Source organism: Cydia fagiglandana, chromosome 15, assembly GCF_963556715.1.
Source record: "Cydia fagiglandana chromosome 15, ilCydFagi1.1, whole genome shotgun sequence".
Classification (NCBI taxonomy): Eukaryota; Metazoa; Arthropoda; class Insecta; order Lepidoptera; family Tortricidae; genus Cydia; species Cydia fagiglandana.
In genome coordinates this window covers 18,593,273-18,605,070 of record NC_085946.1, presented here as the reverse complement: position 1 = coordinate 18,605,070, position 11,798 = coordinate 18,593,273, and the positions used below count along the sequence as shown (strand labels likewise).

The 11,798-nt window shown below is 38.0% G+C and overlaps 1 protein-coding gene across 1 annotated transcript; it reads right to left on the bottom strand.

Moving 5' to 3' along the window:
* Positions 1 to 849: 849 nt before the first annotated feature.
* Positions 850 to 3,522, bottom strand: LOC134671146 (uncharacterized). Its single transcript, XM_063528917.1, has 3 exons — positions 3,293 to 3,522; positions 2,938 to 3,066; positions 850 to 1,215 (listed from the first exon to the last, which is right to left on the bottom strand). The coding sequence occupies exons 1-3, from the start codon at positions 3,514 to 3,516 to the stop codon at positions 924 to 926; spliced, it is 645 nt and encodes a 214-aa protein (XP_063384987.1). The 5' UTR covers positions 3,517 to 3,522; the 3' UTR covers positions 850 to 923.
* Positions 3,523 to 11,798: the final 8,276 nt, after the last annotated feature.

Sequence of the window (11,798 nt, the reverse complement as noted above, 5' to 3'; positions counted from 1 at the left end):
CCAATTCAGTATGATATTATACACCGTGTTTTTTTTTTGTTTTCCGTTAATTTCAAGGGTGCATTCCTGAGCTTAAATCAAGTAACTTCCTCAAAGACACCGATATTCTAATTAACTCCATTTCGGAGATAATCAATATTTTATTTTTTTCCTATAAGGCCTCTACAAGCGTGTACACTTGCCTTAGGGCCGGTTTACATATTGATTAGTGTTTAGAATGAGTTCATACATTTGCTACTAAACTTAAGTACAATCTCGGTCGATCGATGTTCGAAATGACATTGATATGTCACAAATTTCATTTGTTTGGTTGAGTTAAATGTAATGCCCGTCTTACAACAACGCTACATGCTACATTTAATTACTATTTAAACTTAATTTTTTTTACAAAAAAAAGCAAAAAAAATTTTTTTTTTTGAAAATTAACTATGCCATTTAGTTTCCTTAAACATACTTAACCATACCCCGAAGTTAACGGAATTCAATAAAAACACGGTGTATATGTATGAGGTCCCGACCTACATCCATATTGATTTTCTATCTATGGAAAAAACGTAGGTAAATAAAAATTAAAAACCACAAGCCATTGAGAATGTCATTCAATGTGCAAATATTTTAGTCAATATTGGACTACATCTAATACAAACATTCACAAGCGTCGTCTCTAACTTGCACCAAGAGTCAAGTTCCGGTGAAGAAATGACAGAGTCGTACACATTTTCTTGCGCCCATTTCCACGAAGAGCCCTAAAAATACTCTTATTTTTCAAAGTGCCGTCGTAAAGACTAAGTATAAAGAAACAAATGATATAAATAACATTTATATTTAAATAAGTTACAAAGTAAGCTATATCCTATCCTCTTTGAGCTCTTTTAAATCTCTTTCGTAATTAACTTTCTCGTTACTTACTTGCTTCTCAGTTCCTATAAATTACCTTCATCATTCATTCCATTAGGATTAGCGAAGTATAGTCTGCTGTTGTGTATGATTTTCGCTGATTTTTTCTGTTTGCAATTCTGTGCGATATCTTTTATGGTTGCTACTTCAATCTTCTCTGGTATATGGTTTTTGTTCGGTTCCTGTTTGTCAGCCATGAAGAGGGAGTTGTATGGGTGATTTTTGGTTTTTAAGAATCTGAAGGATTTTCGCTTGTCGTGCTTAATTTTGGGTTTAGTCTTGTTCTTATGGGAAAAAAAAGGGAACACGGCGAAGGAGCTGAAACAAAAGATTTGACGTTGGCGTGTGTGCGACATTTTCCAATAAGAAATAGTAGTCTGAACCTTTCATTTGCGGCCCGCGAGCCTTCCTGGCTATTTTGTATGTTTAACAAACGACAATATCTGATAAAGTCATAAATATTAACAAAGTGCGGCCCGCGTTAACATCGTCAACCACTATGTGGCCCTTGGCTGCTAAAAGGTTGCCGACCGCTGTTCTAACCTATAAAGGTGCCTTCTTTTTGCAAAAAAATACCTGTAAAACGCTTGAAAAATAGCTATATAATGGTATTTATGACAATTAATGTAACAACAGTTGCCAGGAGCAAAGTTATTGGTAAATCGTGTTAATGTTCTTTTCACGGCCTCGTAAATAATGCTCTCTCAATATTAACCATTAACTTTCAACTCGAACACTTTACGGCCCTGGCCTCGTGCCGCCCAATGTACAGTACTGCACAGTTAACTACCCCCCTGCAAATATGCAAGGGGGTCAGTTGTCTCTACAGCGTAGTTACTGTACGAGTACATTAGGATATAAAGTATTCCATTTCGATGGATTGTCAACCTTCGTAAAATGTTCGTACAAATGAATTTCAACCCTATTAGAAATGCAACTAGATTCAAACATCCTTAGCTATAATTTTGTATGATAGGTGGTACGAGCCATGGTTTATCAAGTCAGAAACTGAGTGGTACAGTCACCTGCAATAATAAGTCACACAACGAAGGCCGCAAGAATACCTGACACGATCTTATTTGTAGAGCCATAAGAGCGTGTCAGATATTATTGCGGCCTTCGAAGTAAATTATCTGTACAGTCACCTGCAATAATATGTTACACAACGAAGGCCGCAAAAATATCTGACACGATCTTATTTATGAAGCCGTAAGAGCGTGTCACATATTTTTGCGGCCTTCGAAGAGTAACATATTATTGCAGGTGACTGTACAGCCGCCAAAATATCCGAACACGCATTCTAACTCCTTGACAATAGAGGCGTGCTCAGATATGTGTGAGCACCTTGGCCGCTCCAATATATTTGATGGCCCCTGTACAGATAATATACGTAATAAAAATACTAGCGCATGATTAGCACGACAGACGGCGCGATTCGGGAAATGAATTAGACATTCACTAGATATGAAATAGTAACGATATGTGACGTTCCACGACAAAAGGTACCTTACGGCCGCAATAATATTGGAGCGGCGTTAGTAATAGCGTAAGCGCCAACCGCCATAGGGTACCTTTTTCCGTGGAACGTCGCATATCGTTACTATTTCATATCTAGGGAATGTCTACTAATTCATTTCCCGAATCGCGCCCAGAATCTTGAGAGGAGATAGATTACCCGTCCCTCTTAAATTAACAATACAAGAAAAAGACGGGTAGTCTATTTCGCCACGAGACACTGTCGTGCTAAACATGTGCTAGGCCAGCGGTCGGCAATATTTTAGCAGCCAAGGGCCAAATAGTATAGTTAACAAAGTTGACGCGGGCCGCACTTTGTTAATATTTATGACTTAATCGGTGTCAAAAGTGACGTTTTTGTTTGAAGAAACGTCGCTATTGTCGTGTGTCTATATTACATACAAAATAGCCAGGAAGGCTCGCGGGCCGCATGTGTGAGGTTCGCGGGCAGCATGCGACCCGCGGGCCGCCTGTTGCCGACCGCTGTGCTAGCCAACAGGCCTCTTTTGAGCACCGTATTACCACTTTCTCTTGGGATGGTGTGCGAGCTGCGGGCCGTGCTGCCAGCGGTGCGCCTGCGCGCTCTGCTCGTCGGCGGGCTCGTGGCGCGAGCGGCGCAGGCGCGGCAGCGGGAGCTCCTCGATGCTTACTTGTCTGAAATTATCAAATGTTGTACATGGGATTTTGTCGCCGACGCATTCCGAGGATTTTGTCGCCGATTGGATCGGAGCGGCGTCGAAACTCTCGGCAAGAGGCTCTCGAACAGGCGACATTAGAATCAATATAATGATTAACGGCGCGATTTGGGAAATAAATTAGAGATTCACTTTCAACCCTCCACCAAAATATAGTCAAATAAAACCTTGTAAATAACACTTACTGTGGTTTCTCGTAGTTATAAGAATCATAGAGTGCAGCTTCAGGTTTCATAAAGTTTATCATATCTAAATTCTCGTAAGGGCTGTTTGACGTGGTCTTGAGACCCCTGTAGCCCACATACTCGTGTCTTCTCCTCAATCTCCTGTGCTCTGTACCGTGGATGGAGTTATAGCAATAAACTATCTCGAAATAAATGCAACACAGCAAATAAATATATCTTAACATTTTGATTTAGTGACAGTCTGCCAGTCTGTCAGGTGACAGGGTTTGAATTATGGTACAGATTACAAATAGTAGTAAGTAAATCAAAGAGTATATCGAGTAAATACTCTTGTTGGGGTTGAGTTATTAAAAATAATTTATTGTCAATATGACAGTGTTGACATTTTAAAGTGAGGTGAAAAATAATTACCTATGCTTGATATTATTTTACCTACTTCATAGCCCATATCAACGAAAAATCGACGGTTGAATTCAAGAAAATGTTTATAATGTTGTGATTTTCATATGGAGAGTATTTAAGTACCTACCACAAGCCGTATATGTAAGAAACTGTTGGTAAAAACGTAAGTCTTCGGAGTCTTCATCTTAATGCTGCATTTTCACTTAGGCGGAGATAAGAAAAAGAAGATAAATCAACCAATAGCATTTTGATTCCCGCACGTCTCCTTTCAACTCCGCTCATCTTCGTCTCAGTGGAGAGGCAGCCTTAAGCCTCTGCACAGTTTATAAGTTATTTTATATAAGTCTCAGAGTCTCAGATATGTAGAAAACATCTGTTGGCCGTCCACTGTACCATTGTCTAACAGATAACAGGTTTTTTGTTAGATTTGGGTAAAATTTGGCTGGTTTGAAGAGCTCTTCATTCTACGTGGAATAAATACAAAGTCAAAACATTTCCCGAAAAAATGGATGTAATTTTCTGTCAGTTAATAGGACAAATAAGTATATTGCGAATATTTTGTACAGACTACGGAAGGAACTCGGAAGAATTTTATCAATTTTTTTTTAATTTTACCCATTAGTTTCGGACATAAAGAGGGGGGGAATGGTCGGACAGACAGACGCACGAGTGATCGTTTAAGGGTTCCGTTTTTTCCTTTCGAGGAACTGAGCCCTAAAAATAAGATTTGAATAACGGAAGGAAATAGACTCAACGTATTTCTGAAAAACTTGAATTGTATAAAACCTGAGTTGAGACTTATGAATCCGCATTAGTGTCGTCTGGATGCCCCGGCGGCGGCGCAGCGATCGAGTCTGCTAAAGGGATTAAAATGCAGAATGCAGTTGAGACTCTCGGAGCTCTGCACATTTTTACACGACTGCCCAACAAAAGGAGTGTATTATTCTTAATAGTAACTATTCTTCATTTATTCATTTAGCTGTTTGGGTTGGGTTATTTATAATAATGAATATATATTCACATCAGTTAATCTAATAATTTACCTTACAACGATTAGAATACTTATCTATTCAACTAATTATATGATCAATACAACGACAAACAGACTGCCGGAGATAGATTGTAGAATCACTATATTTACGCAGCCTTCGGAATATAAATTAAAACGTTTCAATGAAAGGATTAATTCCAAAAACCGTACCTAAATTAGCCAGACATTTAAACTCAAAGTTAATTAAGAATTTAATTATACAAAAACTAGCGACCCGCCCCGGATTCGCACGGGTTAACAAATTATACACATAAACCTTCCTCAACAATCACTCTATTGATAGGTGAAAACCGCATGAAAATCCGTTTGTAGTTTATGACTTTATCGCGAACAAACCAACAGACAGACGCGGCGGGGGACTTTGTTTTATAAGGTGTAGTGATATCACAATTGATATTAATAACGAGATAAAGGCAAGTGCTTTAATTTAATAATATAACGGGGAGAGTGAAGGATAAACTCGTTCGCATAATTAATAATAATATAATAATTAATCCGGCCTCGCATGAACGACAAAAATTAATGAAGCTCTACGCTTGCGCCTCGCTTGTTTCACTGATTTTGTTCCCCAGCCGGCGTATTATGGATGGCTTTATCCATCTTTATCCACGTGATAAAATAACTGCCACTTTTTAACACCGTGGGATAGAAAGTGATGGACACTGTTTTATCACACTGTCACGTAGACAAGAACGACCATCATATCCGTACAGATCACTATTTGCTAGACCAGTGTTTTTCAAGTATTTGTTACAGTCAAATGAGCATACTCAAAAATTCAAAAGTTTTAATATTAAAACTAATTATATTATAGTAGGTATGTTACTGTCATATAGTCAACATATGTAAAAACTGTTGCAGCACTATTACTCAGTGGGGAGCAAAATAGGCACATTTTACGGTAATGATAATGACCCCATGATGAGAAAGTTTTTTACGACACCCTATGGTGCCTCGGCACGAAAAAATTTCGCGGTTAGTCGGAGTGTTTACATTGCACCCGAGTTTGTTCGAATTGTCGTAGTCCTAAAACATTTAAATATTATAAAGCACATATTTTTCTCGGCATATTGTGAATAAGTAGACTAAGAAAAAGAAACATGCTGACATTCTGTCCTTTTGACACTAATTAGTTCTCGAGATCTAGGCAGTTTGGTAAATTAGCCAATTTTATTTTTGCTGTCGTTTTTATTCGTCAGGTTTCTATAAAATTTAGTGAATAGGTAGATAATATTCCCTATTATTCTGTACATTACGCGCAATTTTTCCGTATGTCCTTAAAAATCTTCCTCTGCGTTATAAAAACGTATGGAAGTTCCGTATCTCAACTGAAACTATACAATAATACAATAGGCTTGCGGTCTATCTATCAACTAATATTATATTATTGTCACAGCAATTATCTAATTCATCTATAATGTGGTTCCCAGAAATCGACTTCAATAGAAAACGCGCTCCAACGATGTCCCTAAAGAGTACTCGTTGCAGAACTAATAGGTACACGGGATATGTCCCGACAGGGGACCGAGCTTGTAATGCAATTAATGCTGGATGCAGCTGCAGAAAACTGGGTAAGTGTAAATATCTCACTTCTAGATACACAGTCAAATTATAAAATCCAAAACGCATAAGTGGAACCTCGATAACACGACACTCAACGAAACAACAAAAAGTTCGTGTTAACGAGTCTTATAGATAGTCTTAATTAGCTTAAATATTTCGAGTTATCGAGGTTCGACTGTATCTACAAATAATAATGTGTCTTATTTTTCTCTACTTCGTCATGCAAGATACATATTAATGCAGGTGACTATAGGCGCCTCATCCCATTGTTTGGGTTGTACCTACTTAATCTCCTTTCTAGCTAATGAGGATTTAGGATTTCACAAGCTCAGAAACATCTTTTTTCTTTGCAGATTAAATAGGCTGTATCACGAAGCCTGCCATCGCCAACAGGCAATTGGTAAGTCCCATTATAATCAATATTAATGACCTACAATTTCATAAGATTTTGTCATAAGTTTCATTTTGGTACAATTTTTTCTGGCTGATTGTACTTTTCTTGCCATAGGCAACTAATACTTATCGACCAATTCTAAAAACTCTCAAACACAATTATGTTGCGTTGTTACATCACAGAGTTCCTGTGACCATCCTTTGTCTCCATCATCAGATCATCTCGGTGGTACCATAATATTGCTTTGTCACCCGACTTACATAATTATGTATGAAAATTTGACCCACACTAACCAACCACACTTACTAACCACACTAACTAACCAACTAACAAACTTAGATAGGTACTTAACAGGGCAAGTTAAATTTAAAAGCTTGTATAAATCAAGACAAAACGAGCAATATATTTGAAAAAATTCAACCAAATTACGGGTAATTTATGAAGTCAAAGTCGGTTAAAGATGTACAGTCACCACACGGGAATGTTGAGCCACTTACCACTGTTCGCAACTTGGTCGAATAATCCAAGTCGGGGTCCGAACTCTTACCAGTCTCGTATCACGACTTCGGCCGAACTCTGCTGACCAATGGGGCGGTCGTTGCTACAGTTACGTAAAACCAAATACGGTTAGCCAATGACCGCCCGTGTTTTCTTCGGAAGGTGGCGTTACTATGGTTACGTAATAACAAAAATATTTAACCAATGATTGATAGCGATTTTTCCGGAAGCTGACGTTACTATGGTTACATTACAACATCCGCTTTAGTCCTAGAAACGTCTATTTGACTGCTAAGCTGCTATGTAGAAATTTTCGTTCACTTTCCTTTTAACGGCAGCCATTTCCATATAATTCATAAACTGAAACTCATGTAGATAACAGCTGTCAAAAGGAAAGTGAATGAAAAATATAATTATAAATAAGCAGAAGTTCATTATTTTACGAATATTTTATTGTGTTCTTTTTATTGGAATTTAAAACATTTCTTTGTAATGTTGTCTAATACCCTCATTACTGTCTCGTAAAGATCTATGTCAAAATATTTATTATTATTTAAAAAATATTTACGTTTAACTCTACTATTTAAAATGTAAAAAACATAACAAATAGACCAAAATCTGTTTATTCGTATTAAAGCAAAGAGATATCTAAAAACTAATAACTTGTATATGACCCATCGTTATCAATGACAGCTTGGAGACGCGAAGGCATGGACTCCACAAATCGAGTGCAATAATCAGTTCCTCGCAAGTCTTCCCAAACTTCTTGGCAATGATTTTCCACAGCTTGTCTTGATCGTTCATTTCGATTTTCCCATCTTTGGACCATTAAACCCCATAGATTCTCTATGGGGTTTAGATCCGCAGACTTAGCAGGCCACGGTATGACCGTTATTTCCTGTCGACGTTGATGGAGCCAGTCTTTTACAATCCTGGCCCTGTGTATCGTGCAGTTGTCGTGCACAAAATGAAAATGTGGCAATTCTTCCCGTGGATAAAATGCCCTTACGGTGGGAAGCATGCTTTCCTGTAACACGCTGAGATAACATTGAGCGTTGGTCCTGGGAGGTAAAGGAACCAGCTCACCTACACCGTCCGAACTCATCCACCCCCACAAATTTGCACTGATGCGACCCGACTCCCTGTTTGGTATAACATGGTCTTCCGCATATCGCGTATTGTCATAACGCCAGAGATGTAAACGACCGTGGTCACTTGAATTAAACGACTTCTCATCGGAAAATATTGTCAAACCCCAATCAAAATTTCGGTACTGTTGAGCAAAATTGACTCGAGCGATTTTGTGATCTTCCGTCAAAGCAATTTTGTATGCGGGACGTCTATGGAGAAGATCCATAGAATGCAAATGCTTTCGGATGGTATTGGGGTGGCAATTGAAGCGGTCTGCGAAATAGTTGGTAGATATAAACCCATTTTCCATGTAGCTCTCTCGCATTTCATTGCGTTGTTCCATTGATAGTATCGAGACACCATGATTGCCTTGACGGTGATCATTTATATCTCCTTCTGCGGCATACCTATTTACCCACAAACTGACAGTATTTCGCTAGAAAGGAATGAATAGGTTAGATATTTTCTTAATAAAATCAATGTGTTTGGAAATTATTATTTTGTAGAACCTTATACCTGCACATTTAACGCGTTTGCTATTGCACGCATGCTTAACCCTTGCTGGTGCAAAAATATAATTTCATGTCTAGTTTCGTCGTTTATTGCCGGTGGCATATTTGATTTTTTTACTAGATTTAGATAGCTACTTTTCCGCAATTAATGTTACAGCGAAAAAAAAATTGACAATACTCATTGTCAGATATTTTTTCAAAGTTAGAATTTGAGTCAGAAACTATCAAGTCTCTATTAAACATTTCTATAGCTACTGACAGATTATAGGATTATATGTAGACTATCAAAGGTTATCTACCATATTTCCACAAAGGTTACATAAGTATTCAATTAACGTCAACTAGGAGCTGTGACACATTTAATGATAGTAAAGACAGCAATAGCATTTGTCTCTCTCAATGAAAAAATAATTTGAAATTGCCTGATAACATGGATATTTATATAAATATCTCGACTTGAAAAAAGATCTCGCCTATTAATGTCAGTTAAATCATGGCATCCAATTTGAAAAAAATACTAGTAGATTACTAAACGGTTTTAGACGAATTCATGAAGAACTCTCGTTATCCAGTTTCCGCTAGGAACAACGACATCTAGCGTCTGATTCAAACGAGTAACTTCAAAATTTAATGGCCGTTGGCTAATCCTTTTCGTAGACGAAGGAATTTTTATTACGTCAACTAGTTTTGACATAGTGAAATTTTGACGCAACAAAGCAACCAAGATATCATCGGGTAACATCGGTCATATCGCGATCGTGCCTACTAACGAAAAATACCGAACCCATTATATTACACGACTAAATTGCGTCCATTGCCAAGTGGCTCAACATTCCCATGTGGTGACTGTACCTAGCCTACGTCAAAGACGCCATAAAATCAGGTGGCACCTAAACTACTGAACTTACTCAGTAGTGTTAGACGCCACGATGATATACACGACACAATACGTAGGTATATCTACATAGTTTATACATATCTAAATACCGACATAACTATTCAACTTGTTTTTCATAATAATCCCTTGATCGGCTATTGAGAAGATCGACCTTTAGCCTGATAATTCTTAAGCCCTGACCAACTTTAGTTCAGTCGGTCGACGCGACGGCAAACAGAGAGTAGTAAGTGCTACAATACTCTGAAGCCTGTGGGAAATCAGAACATTCTGGATCCGCTACTACGAGACCATTTGATAATAGCTTAACTTCAATAACTTAAAAAAAATTAAAACAACATACGCTGTATGCCAAAAAAAATCCATTTCATGCCAAAATGCTTTACATCATTTTTGAAAAGAGCTGATACTCTTCAAACTGCTGAATCGATTTCTATCAAACATAGCCAAGAACCAACACAAGTTTCCTTGTGTTTTCCTTGTGTTTCCTTGTGCGCTTTCACGTAAAATACCACATCGAAATCGGTCCATCCGTTGGAGAGCTACGATGTCACAGACAGACACACAGACAGGCAGACAGACATGGGCGTCAAACATATAACACCGTTCTTTTTGTATCGGGGGTTAAAAGGTAATGGCGGATGCTGTCGGCCTCATCCGAAATAAAAAGGAAAGGGATAATAGCCATGTTCTCTTTGAACTTGTATCGTTAATTATGGACTGTGCAAAATGCTAAGCATTATATCTCTATGTGGTGTGTGAAACACATTTTGATATTTGTTTATCTACTGAAATACACTGCTGCACTGAGTTTAAGATACAAATAAGAAAACGCTATGATGAGGACAACATCATTCATCTAATGTTAATATTCAACTTATAACGCCACCATTATGAAGTAAGGCGATGAAGTATACCAAGTGGAACCAGGATATTGCCTCAACTTACAACCAAGACCGTTAGTAGTGGTTCCTGAAATATATCCCGTTCACTTTGTACATTGAATGGTGGTCTTTACAGCGTACACCACATTATGGCCCGTCGATATTTACTTTCGACCGCCTGCTGTAACTTGAACTCTATCCAACATTAAACGTGGCAAACATTCGGCTCTGAGCGCATTGGTCAGGTAGAGTAGCCAAATAGAAAGCGTTATTGTAAGTGCATGTTTATTTTAAATTCAAAAGTTAATGGGTTTTGCCTAAAATAATATAATAGTAAGTGCATGGCCGCAGCGTTGGTGAAAATAGGCTGTTATTAAGCTTGCAATGAGACAGTGAAATAATAATATATTAATGACAAAATTTACATAATACACAACAACTAAAAACAAAAGCAAATGTCGTGTCTTACAGGGACCTAACGAACCTGGCCGAGGACCGCGAAAACTGGCGCATACTCCACCGACAAGAGCCATGCTCTTAAATTATGATGATAATGACAAAATTTGCTTGTGCCGTATTCTTGAACCGTGATAAATGAAATTAGTTCTCCGTACAGTAAAAAATTGTATAAACGGCCTTTTGTATTTTACACTTTACCTTAGAGAAATATGCCTGAAATCGGATTGCGGCATATTAAATAGCTGAGCAACCAAATTGGATACAAAATTTATACAAAAATTCACAAATCGCCTCTAGCTCTTTTTGCCTCCTTGCATCATGATATCGCCTGTTTTCTGAGCGAATGTGTACACGGAAACGTTTCGCCTTCAGACTTCCGTTAAGCGTATCGTTTTCCTAATCTCCTCGGAGCTGCGCATCAATTATCGGAGCAATTCCACCAATTCCACCCAATTCCGAGAGGGCGCGTGTAATGCGAGCGTGATTGTCGCGCCTAAGCCCGATACCTGTGAGTCCTAGACATCGAAACAATACGAGATACAGGATGCCAGTATGCCTGTTATGTTCGCGCTGTATTTTCTTGTCAACGTGACCATCACGTTGTAACAAGTAACGTAAGACCTACCAAATATAATTATTCTAGTACTAAAAGTATGGTCCGCAAGTTCAATAAATCATTAATTAATTTGAAAATCAATGTTATTATTATACTTTATT

Excerpts from the sequence above, each read along its gene's own strand:
- LOC134671146 (XM_063528917.1), bottom strand. The coding sequence starts at position 3,516 with ATGTTAAGATATATTTATTTGCTGTGTTGCATTTATTTCGAGATAGTT. Across the intron at positions 3,067-3,292 it reads TATAACTACGAGAAACCACA|ACAAGTAAGCATCGAGGAGC; the intron begins GTAAGTGTTATT and ends TGATAATTTCAG. Across the intron at positions 1,216-2,937 it reads GCACACCATCCCAAGAGAAA|CTCCTTCGCCGTGTTCCCTT; the intron begins GTGGTAATACGG and ends CTTTTGTTTCAG.